The 11,081-nt window shown below is 42.8% G+C and overlaps 1 protein-coding gene across 1 annotated transcript in view; it reads left to right on the forward strand.

The window, feature by feature from the left end:
- The window catches only part of cdk9 (cyclin-dependent kinase 9 (CDC2-related kinase)), an 18,403-nt gene extending 7,527 nt beyond the window's left edge, over positions 1-10,876 (forward strand). The window contains exons 3-7 of the mRNA XM_037692384.1: positions 7,183-7,264; positions 9,230-9,320; positions 9,416-9,582; positions 9,669-9,840; positions 10,027-10,876. Of these exons, the coding sequence (XP_037548312.1) occupies positions 7,183-7,264; positions 9,230-9,320; positions 9,416-9,582; positions 9,669-9,840; positions 10,027-10,541 (1,027 nt within the window). The 3' untranslated portion in view covers positions 10,542-10,876. The remainder of the gene's footprint in view (positions 1-7,182; positions 7,265-9,229; positions 9,321-9,415; positions 9,583-9,668; positions 9,841-10,026) is intronic.
- Positions 10,877-11,081: the final 205 nt, after the last annotated feature.

An 11,081-nucleotide genomic window follows, 5' to 3' on the forward strand; every position in this document is an offset into this window, starting at 1 on the left:
TGTAACCTGGATTAAAAGTGTGGATTATTGTAACCTGGATTAAAAGTGTGGATTATTGTAGTGAAGCCTTCGTCTTCAACCATCGACAGAGGCCTCATGTCAGTGACGATCATTTAAGGATGATTTCAGTGAAGACAGCTGCTGCTGTGGTGTCCATGATGTCTGTCCATCATGAAGGCTGTTGTTGTTTGTTGTTGTTTTCTGGAATGAGAGAGTAAATATGTATTATATCATAATTTACAGCAACTCAAGAAATGCCTTGTTTCACTTACAGCGTTAGGTTCAGGCAAAAGTAGCTAAAAGAGCAATTAAACACACACACACACACACACACATATATATATATATAAAATACTTAATTACACACATTTGAGTAGATGTAATAAATTACTTTAATTCCTGTTTAAATGCAATTCTTCCTGCCATACCTGCAGTGTCTTCAGACTTTGCCAGCAAATTAAAAGTTGAAGCTTAATCATTAAATTGTTATCTTTGTGTTAGATTTATTTATAAATCACATTTAAACACTGCTTGTTCCAATTAAATTAAATAAAAAGTAACACACGTTCTCTATCACCGTCATTAATCAGATAAACAAACAAGCAAGCAGCAGCTTCATCTCCCAGAGAGACTGACGTTACGTTTTCTCTCTTGGAACAGAACAAATGTTAAATTGTAGAGACTCACCTGCAACGAGTTGGGACTGAGACATGTATCAGCTGCAGCTCGTGACTCTGACATGTTTACGTTTTATCTCTGTGGTTTTCTCGTGTCGTGTCGGTGATTTTCAAAGCTGCATGCTTCTCATTTTTTATCTTTGTGAAGTTCTCCCACACTTTGGAGGACTTGTGTCGAACAGTTTTCGCTGCGTCGGTCATTTGTAAAATTTACTTAATTTCCTTTGAAAACACTCTGCTCTGTTTCCTCCTCCCCCCTCGCTCTGTTCAACTCACGCTGCAGTTGTTGGTTTTTTTTTTCAAACTTTATTCAGTCAGTCAGCATTGACAATGAACTGCAGGTGAACAAAACGGCTCAGCAGCGCCGTGAAAGATGCATAATCGCGCGACACAACGGATCGATAACGAAATTCGTTGCCAACGCTTTTAATCATCAGTTTTTATCGATTTTATCGATTCATTGTTGCAGCCCTAGATAAAAGACATGTCCTGATCAAAAATAACACCAAGATTTTTAACATTAGAGCTGGAGGACAGATTAATTCCATCTAAGGAGGGAGAAAGACTGAAAAATTCATTCCTAAGGTGCTCAGGTCCAAAAACCAAAACCTCAGTTTTGTCTGTGTTCAACAGGAGAAAATTAAGGGTCATCCAGGTTTTTATGTCTTTAAGACGTGCTTGTAGTCTAAGTAGCTGATATGATTCATTGGGTTTAATGGACAAATATAATTGTGTGTCATCAGCATAACAATGGAAATTTATCCCATGCGGTTTAATAACTTTACCTAATGGAAGCATATATAAAGTAAAGAGTATTGGCCCAAGCACTGAGCCCTGAGGAACTCCATGACTAACTTTGGTGTATGAAGAAGATTTATTATTTACATTTACAAACTGGAATTTATCAGATAGATATGATTTAAACCATTTTAGAGCTGTTCCTGTAATCCCAATATCATATTCAAGCCTCTGTAGTAAAATATTTTGATAGACTGTATCAAATGCAGCACAACAGGACCAGCATAAACACAAGTCCATTGTCTGAGGCCATGAGAATATCATTAGTTACTTTTACTAGTGCTGTTTCTGTGCTATGATAAGCTCTAAACCCTGACTGAAACTCTTCAAACAGATTATTTCTTTGTAGATGTTCACGCAACTGACCTGCAACTATTTTCTCTAGAATTTTTGAGATGAAAGTTACATTAGATATAGGTCTATAGTTGGCCAGAATTTCTGAATCAAGATCAGACTTCTTAGTAAAGGTTTAATTACAGCAACCTTAAAGCTCTGTGATACATAGCCATTCATTAAAGACAAATTAAGTAGATCCAAAATGTGGACATTAATTAGGGGTAATACCTCTTTAAACAGTCTGGTTGGGATGGGATCTAGCAGGCATGTGGATGGTTTGGATGAGATTATTAATTTTGACAATTCAGAGAGCCCAAAAGGACAAAAACTGTCCAAACATAAATCAGGCTCTAGTGAAATTTTTTGAAGTTGCCTCATTTGACAGGGGACTAGAGATAGTAGAAGGAAGGATGGTTTGAATTTTCTCTCTAATTGAAATAATTTTATTTATAAAGAATCTCATGACGTCATCACTACTTAGAGTTGTAGGGATACATGGTTCAACAGAAATGGGACTTTTAATTAGTCTAGCAATAGTACTAAACAGAAACCTAGGGTTATTTTTATTCTCCTCTATTAAAGATGAGTACTATAAAGTTCTAGCGTTACGGAAAGGTTTTTTATGTTAGCAGACTATCTTTCCAAGTTAAATAAAATTCTTCAACATTAGTAGAGCACCATTTTCTCTCCTGGTTTCTAGATGCCTGCTTTAAAGTACGTAACTCAGAATTGAACCAAGGAGCCAGGTTCCTCTGATTGATTACTTTCTTTTTCAGTGGAGCAATTTTATCAAGTGAAGTTTGCATTGAAGTTGTAAGATGATCAACTAGATGATCTAAGTCACTGTTCTCTGATGCATTACTCTGCAAGACAGAGGAAAACATTAATGGAAGAGATTGTTTAAATTTGGGTAACAGAGGAGAAGCAGCAGAGAGGTGTAGAGGACTACAACTCTGCTTCCTGGACTGGACCCTGGGTTGTCAATAATTTGGGGGATAAACAAAATCAGCCATATTTCTAGAAAGAAGAGCGGTTCCGTCCAAAGTGGGATGGATGCCATCTCTCCGCATCAGACCAGGTTTTCCCCAGAAAGAACTCCAGTTATCTATGTATCCCACGTCATTGTCAGAACACCACCTGTACACCCAGCGGTTAAACGATGACATACGGCTAAACATGTCATTGCTGGTCAGGTTGGGGAGGGGGCCAGAGAAAACTACGGAGTCCAACATGGTTTTAGCAAAGTCACACACCGAAGCAACATTAATTTTAGTGACCTCCGATTGGCGTAACCGGGTGTCATTACCGCCGACGTGAATAACAATCTTACTATATTTAGCCTTGGCCTTAGTCAGCAGTTTCAAATGTGATTCTGTGTTGCCTGCTCTGTCCCCCAGAATGCATTTGGCTATGGCCGCTGGAGTCCCTAAAGCCACGTTTCGGACTATGGAGCTTCCAATAACCAGGGTCTGCTTCTCAGCGGGTGTGTCACTGAGCAAGGAAAATCGATTAGAAACGTGAAGGGATCGGTGGTGAACTGGGGGCTTAGCCTTAGCACTACACTTGCGCCGGACCGTCATCCAGCCGGACTGGGGTCCCGGCTGCTCGGGGTCTGCTGGAGGACCGCTAACGGGAGCTAGCCTCTGTGGTTCCGCGCTGTCTAAGGGGACCTGGCTAGCTACTGGTTTTTCTACTGCACAGAGCCGAGCTTCCAGTTCAGACAGCCTCTCCTCCAAAGCTACCATAAGACTGCATTTGTTACATGTATCATTACCACTAAAGGAGGCAGAGGAGTAACTAAACATCTGACACACAGAACTAGAGAAAACAGAGGAAGCAGGGAGAGAAGCAGCAGCCATGCTAAGCTAACACTAGCAGGAGCTAGCAGAGCCAAATACACCAATAAAAACCGAGAAGTGTTGAAAGATAAGAGGTGTTTTAAGCACTATTCAACAGTAGAAAAACAACTGTACTGTGTTTGTGAACTAGAATGTAAAACTGTGCAAAAGACGGATAAATCCAGTGTAGATGAACAGATGCTCAGATATATTCATCAATTAACACGGATTCCTCATTTTTCTGGACTGAATAAAACGTGCATTGAATTTAAGGAAATGCAAACGTGAGACGTCATTTATCTTTGACCCATCAAAATGAATGCGGTCATTTATTTACAGAATCAAAGTTTAACATCAAACATTTACATTAATTTGGCAAATTATGAAATTAACAACAAAAGCAATCAATCAGGAAAAATCATACGGCCATGATTTTTCCGTTGCTTCACCACAGACATTTATGAAAACTGTACAATTATGATCTTTTTATCCACACGGCGGTGGATGAGCACTTTACACAGACATTTCTAAAATATCTGGAAGAATTTCTACTTGAGAGAAGAATTTAAAGATGGGAAGGAAGTTTAAAGGAGTAAGGATGGTGTTTGAGGGAGAGTGTTAAACAGAACGGCACTCTCCGGGCTTTCTTCAGCTTCTTCCTTACAGTACACTTAGGTGGTGAAATCGACTCTTTTACCTGGAGATGTCTCAGGCGAGATTCCGTTTAACGCACCCTTTCAGCGTCTCCGTAGGATGCTGTTACTCGTCCGGAGTAGCGGCGAGATTCTGTCCGACACAAGCTCACCTCAGTGGAAAATGTTATAATCCCATGAAACTCGGAAGACCTCTGTGGTCATGTCAGGGTCTTCCCGGCTCCCACAGCTACTGCACAGCGCTAGGACATATCAGAACTGTCCGCGCCGCCGAACTTCTCCAACCAACAGAACTGAACTCAACTCTGCTCAACTCTCACAGAACTGAGTAGACCAGGAAGTACCGACATTTTAAAGAGCTCTTTTCCCGGTTCATTCGGGAGTCTTCCCATTGGTCAGAACCGACCAGACGGGGGTGTGTTTTGTGACGTAAGAGGTTAGAAGACGGCAAGAATTGTTATGGAACAGATCAGAAATGTTCTCACAGACAGAGAGAGTTTTGTTTTGGCGAGTTTAGAAACAGGTGCCAAAACCCCCCTGTTGACGTCTGAGAGGATATAAACAAGACAGTTGTTCCAACGCATGTCTGCTTCGACTCCTGACCCTGGAACGCACACTTGCTCATTCAAAGACAGAAATCAGAAAATGCATAATTACTCTGTAACAGCTTTAACATGAGTTCTAACTTTGCATGAGAATTAAAAATCATTACACAGTTAATAAAATTGATTAGTTCACTGCAACATCTAAAATGGTTTGAACTAAGGCACTTTGATTATCAACATTTGTAAAATAGTAATGATAATAGAACAGAGAGTGTTCTTCCACTTGAATTTTCAAGAAAGAAAGTCTCAGGATGGGTGAACCTGTATTTCTGGATTCAAATCAATGAAATGACAGTTCCTGTCCCACAAGGTTCTTAAGGTCAAGAGTTTCGACCTTAGGCTTAGTCTTGACATCAGGTTAAGTTCACTACACCAGAAAACAGACGACTCGAGCAAACAATTCACTCGAGCTACCGACAGACAAACAGGAAATGACACAATACGTCTCACCACAAACGTGCAACGTCACACCACCGTTAACGTAAACTGAAGCTGAAAACGCAGACACAGAGCCGTCCTCGGGAGTTCTTTGATGAAGACGAGTCCGGCTGTGGAATGTTGATTCAGTCCGTTTCACACACACGCACACACACACACACAGAGACTGACTCACGCTGAGAAGAGGAGGGGGGAGGTTGCTTCTTGTCTTCTTGCAGAGAAACACGGAGCAACTTTCTGCTCATAAATTGAAGCCGTTCGACAACACACGTGCTGCACATGTGAACTCCGTCTGTGGGCGTCACCAGCACCATAGACATACATTATACATAGATTAGGTGCGGCAGCTCTATATAGCTCTGGGTGTAAACATGTAGTCTGTTTCGTCATATGTCTGGTGTTTTACCTGCCTATGTGCTGAAACCACGTGACACCTTACAACCAATACCGAAACTTCACACCAAAAAAAGAGTGACGTTTCAATCATACACCGACCGGTTTAGTTCGGTCGGTGCCATAAAAGAACCTTGGTTCGGTACTCAGCCCTAGATGGGTCTGCTGCAGGACCCACCAAGTACTAACAAGTACAGTGCGCTCAAGGAGAACCTGCTGCGGCTTTACCAACTGTCAGATGTGGAGCGGGCTGACAGTTTGTTGTCCCTGAGTGGCTTGGGGGATCGCAAGCCCTCTGACAGATGGAGAAGTGTTACTTGGCTCAGGGGATGTTTCCTTCCTTTTTACGCACCAGTTTCTTCGCCAGCTTCCTCCACCTGTTCGCACCGTGCTGGCCAGCTCCCCGTTGATCCAGACAAAGGATTATCACTCTCTGGCTGAAAAAGCGGACCAACTTTTGTTAGCTTCCAGGCACTAGAGTGTGCAGGCACTTTTACCGGGTGTGACGCAAGGGGGGTTGGAGGCTGTTGATGCCATGGCTGCGGTGACAGAGCGGCGGAAGGGTGACGTGCTTTGCTTCTAGCACTGCCGGTTTGGAGTAAAAGCGAAGCGCTGCATTCCTCCATGTTCATTCCATGCATCAGGGAAACAAGAGGGCAGCTGTGCATGCTGGAAGTTCAGATAAGCTGCTTTTCATCATGGACAAGATTTCTGGATGGCGTTTCCTAGTGGACTCGGGTGCACAGTGGAGCATTATGCCAGCTTCATCTATGGATTTCTTGTGTCAAAGTAACGGACTCCCACTGGATGTGGCTAATGGCACCCCCATTCAAGCTTATGGCTCGAGGTCGTTGACTGTGTGTTTCAATGGATGTCAGTTTCAGTGGGACTTCGTAATAGCTTCTGTGTCTGGATCTATTTTGGGCGCTGATTTTTATGTGCTTTCAGGTTATTAGTGCATGTTGCTAATAGCTGTGTAATTGATGCTGTGTCTTTTGATACCTACCCCTGTAAACTTGGAGGTCCTGTCCATCAAACTCTTGCTAACTTGCTTGCCACAGGTGATGAGTATCAGCGTTTGTTGTCAGAGTTTCCTGCTTTGACGGTTTCCACCTTTTCTGTTACCATAGCTAAACATGGGGTGGAGCATTGTATCACTACATTTGGTTCACTGTTTTTTGCATGAGCGCGCCACCTAGATACCACTAAGTTAGCAATAGCTAAGGAGGAGTTTTGTTACATGGAGAGTCTTGGCATTGTGCGACGTTCCAAAAATCCATGGGCGTCCCACTTTCACATGGTGCCAAAGGCCGATGGGGGCTGGCAACTCTGTGAAATAAATAAAAACAGAGTTGCAGTCCCTCGGGTTTTCACGCTAACTGCTTCCCTTCTTTAGTAAAATCCAGTTTTAGGCAGAATAAAAGTGACATTGTTCTCTTCTCAGGGAGGTGTTCAAAGCCAAACACAGGCAGACTGGGAAGAAGGTGGCTCTGAAGAAAGTTCTGATGGAAAACGAGAAAGAAGGGGTGAGAACAGAACCTGAACCTTTCAGTTCTGATGAATCTATTTGTGGTTTCTGTCTGAATCTATGATGAACTGGGTCAGAACACCTCACACCTGCAGCTCTGTGAGATGGTCCTGGTGTGCAGAGGTCAGAACCAACCAAAATGTGGTTCAGTGAAGGACGACCAAAGTTTTAGGTAGGGATGGGGTCGATCTGATCCTGTATCCGTATCGGGCTCCGATACCAGCATAATTTACGTAAAAGATTTTTCCGATCCAACCTGCAGAGATTTCCCATCTGTGATGCATATCTGTGTCTGTTGAAACATCTCCACATGTGGTTCCCTGCCGGCTGCTCTGCATGTTGGCTTCAAACTATGGAATGGATTTCCTGAACGGAGGCGTGTTTCATGAACCCAGAGTAATAAGACCCACCTCACATTCAGGAAATCCATTTCATAGTTTGCAGCCAGCTAAAACATGAGGACTGAGTGAGCAGCACTGTGGCTAACAAACTTTTCATCTAAACATGTCCACTGTATGGAAGTATTTTACACTAGAAACACCACAAAACATGACAGCAATGTGCAATGTCTGCAGAGCCATAGCACCACATTAAACCGCGGTAAAATTAGTTTTACGTCGGACATTCGAGCTCCGGGGCTTCAGTGGTGCCCGGATTGTTCAATCCGGAGAAGGCAGTCTGATTTCGGTCAGCCGCGCTCAGTCTGCCCATCTCGGAGGAGGGGCAGACTGAGCGCGGCTGACCAAAATCAGACTGTCTTCGAATGCTCGAATGTTTACCGAGAAGTTGCTAAACTTCATCGTAATTAATGACCAACCACCATCAGTTGTAGAAAACAAAGGATTTCACAGCTTGATACTTGCAGCCAAGATATAGTTTTACCCTCCAGGAGATATTTATCAGTACAACAGTAGACAATCATAAAAAAGCATATGAATTGAAAAATAAAAGAAAATTGTATATATAATAAACAAAAGAAAAACATTACATTATGAAGTGATGTAAAATACTAAAAACAGGAACATGTCTGTGTTGGTTTATGCCATGAACTTAGCAGATGTTTGAAGCCATTTAATCACTTGAATATCCACTTTAAAGCTAGGAATAAAACAAACATGTTTTGTGTTAGCAGAATTTAATTCTAACTTTGAAACTTATCCAACGTTAATGAAACTTAACTCGAGTTGCCTTTTTGGACATGCATGTATATATTTGTACAAATTGTACTTGAGATTATTACAGCCTCATATAAAATGAATGATGATGTTATCAGAATCAGAAAAAACTTTATTGGCATTGTACCGAGATACAACACGAATATGTACATACAGTCGTCCGAAGATGGGCGGAGTGCACGAAGCTGCAGCTATAAATAATTAGCGCGGCCTTCTTATTCTTATTCAGAATAATATTTTGCTTAGATGAGAAAAGGAAAGAAAACATGAGGCGAGATGATATAAAAAAAAAGATCTCTCACACCGTGTCCTAGACAAGGCACAATTTGAGGCATCAAAAAAACCTACTAGGGCTGCAACTAACGATTATTTCAATAATCGATTCATCGGCCGATTATTTTTCCGATTAATCAATGAATCGGCAAAAAACCCAACGTTTTAATTTCCACCCCTTTATTCCAAAATTTAACATTTGACTGACGTAGCGATTCGCACAAAAACCAGGTTGCTATTTGACTACTCTGTTAGTAAAATATTGAATAATAAAAAACAAAAGTTAGTCAAATAGCTTAAAAAAGTAAATGTACACAAAAATGTATACAAATGTATCTTTATACCTGCAAAATATGTAGCTACTTTGGAACACATCTGGTTCCACCATAGAATAGCAGTAAAAAAAAAAATATATATATATATTATATCGGAACAATATCAGTATTGGCCAATATCCAGATGTAGGTATCGGCATCCCTATTTTAAAGTTTATTTTCTGATGTTCTTCCCTTTAGTTCCCAATCACGGCTCTGAGAGAAATCAAGATCCTGCAGCTGTTGAAACATGAGAACGTGGTAAATCTGATTGAGATCTGCAGAACCAAAGGTTGGTGCCAGAACCGTCCAGTCAGAGCAGGAAGTCGTTTGTCCTCAGACTTGATTATAACATTGGTTTTGGTTCTGATGGTTTTGGTTCTGAAGCCTCGCAGTTCAACAGGTATAAAGGCAGCATCTACCTGGTCTTTGACTTCTGTGAGCACGACCTGGCCGGCCTGCTGAGCAACGCCAACGTGAAGTTCACGCTGGCTGAGATCAAGAAGGTGATGCAGATGCTGCTGAACGGGCTGTACTACATCCACAGGAACAAGGTCAGACCAAGACCCCCCTGACAGCCTCTGACAGGTCCGATAACAAGGTCAGAACTTGGTTCCCTGACTCTCGTGTCTCGGCTCAGATTCTCCACAGAGACATGAAGGCAGCCAACGTTCTGATCACCAGAGACGGAGTCCTGAAGCTTGCCGACTTCGGTCTGGCTCGGGCCTTCAGCCTTGCAAAGAACAGCCAGGGGAACCGCTACACCAACCGGGTCGTCACGCTGTGGTACCGACCTCCAGAGCTGCTGCTGGGTGAGGAGCTGCTGCTTCAGTTTGTAGAAAAAGAAAAGCATGTTTTGTTTTAGAAGCTGAACATTTTGACTTTTTTATAATTTTAATTAAATTTTTACTCAACAGCACAAATGTTTGATTAGATTAATAAAATGTTTGGATGGAGGGATCAGAGTCCAGAACCGTGATCCGTTTCCTTCTCCTCAGGTGAACGAGACTACGGGCCCCCCATCGACCTGTGGGGGGCGGGCTGCATCATGGCAGAGATGTGGACCCGGAGCCCCATCATGCAGGGGAACACAGAGCAGCACCAGCTGACCCTGATCAGCCAGCTGTGCGGGTCCATCACCCCGGAGGTCTGGCCCGGCGTGGACAAGAAGTACGAGCTGTACCAGAAGATGGAGCTGCCCAAAGGTCAGAAGAGGAAGGTGAAGGACCGCCTCAAAGCCTACGTCAAAGACCCCTATGCTCTGGACCTCATCGATAAGCTCCTGGTTCTGGATCCGGCTCAGCGGACCGACAGTGACGACGCGCTCAACCACGACTTCTTTTGGTCTGACCCGATGCCGTCGGACCTGAAGAACATGCTCTCCACCCACAACACCTCCATGTTCGAGTACCTGGCGCCGCCCAGGCGGAGAGGACACATGCCCCAGCCACAGCCCAACCAGAACCGGAACCCGGCCACCACCAATCAGTCTGAGTTTGACCGGGTGTTCTAGAGTGGAACCGATGTCTGACCAGAACAGAACTTTGGTTGTTACAACCAGGAGATAAAAACATTTAGATTTCTCCTGTGACTTGTTACGTTCTGATCTGACTTCAGGAGTCAGACCGTTACCATGGCAACCACATCAGGAGAAAAGACCCGAACAATAAAAAAACTCTTCTTTTCTCTGTTCGACTGTTTTTGGTAATAATCGGGAGCTGAGGCAGCGTTCTCTCCTTCAGCAGTTTGAGCACTAACAGCTAAACTTCAGCTTGTTCAGGACACTCAGACTTTTGGGTTTTGTAGCTTTTGTGTGTTTGAAAGGTTTAAAAAAATTTAACTGAAATTAAAACAGATCTCTGGACTTCATTTTCAGCTTTTGATTCAATCACTGTAATTTTGATATTTATAGCTCGGTTTTATAATAATCATAATAGTAATCATTTTATTTAAAAAGCGCCTTTCAGGACACCCAAGGACACTCGGTAAACCCAAGGTTTTCAGCTTCGTTCTTCTACGCAGTGCCACCACCAGTCCACTAGATGGCAGCAGC

Source organism: Nematolebias whitei, chromosome 18, assembly GCF_014905685.2.
Source record: "Nematolebias whitei isolate Nwh7 chromosome 18, NemWhi1, whole genome shotgun sequence".
NCBI classification, from domain to species: Eukaryota; Metazoa; Chordata; class Actinopteri; order Cyprinodontiformes; family Rivulidae; genus Nematolebias; species Nematolebias whitei.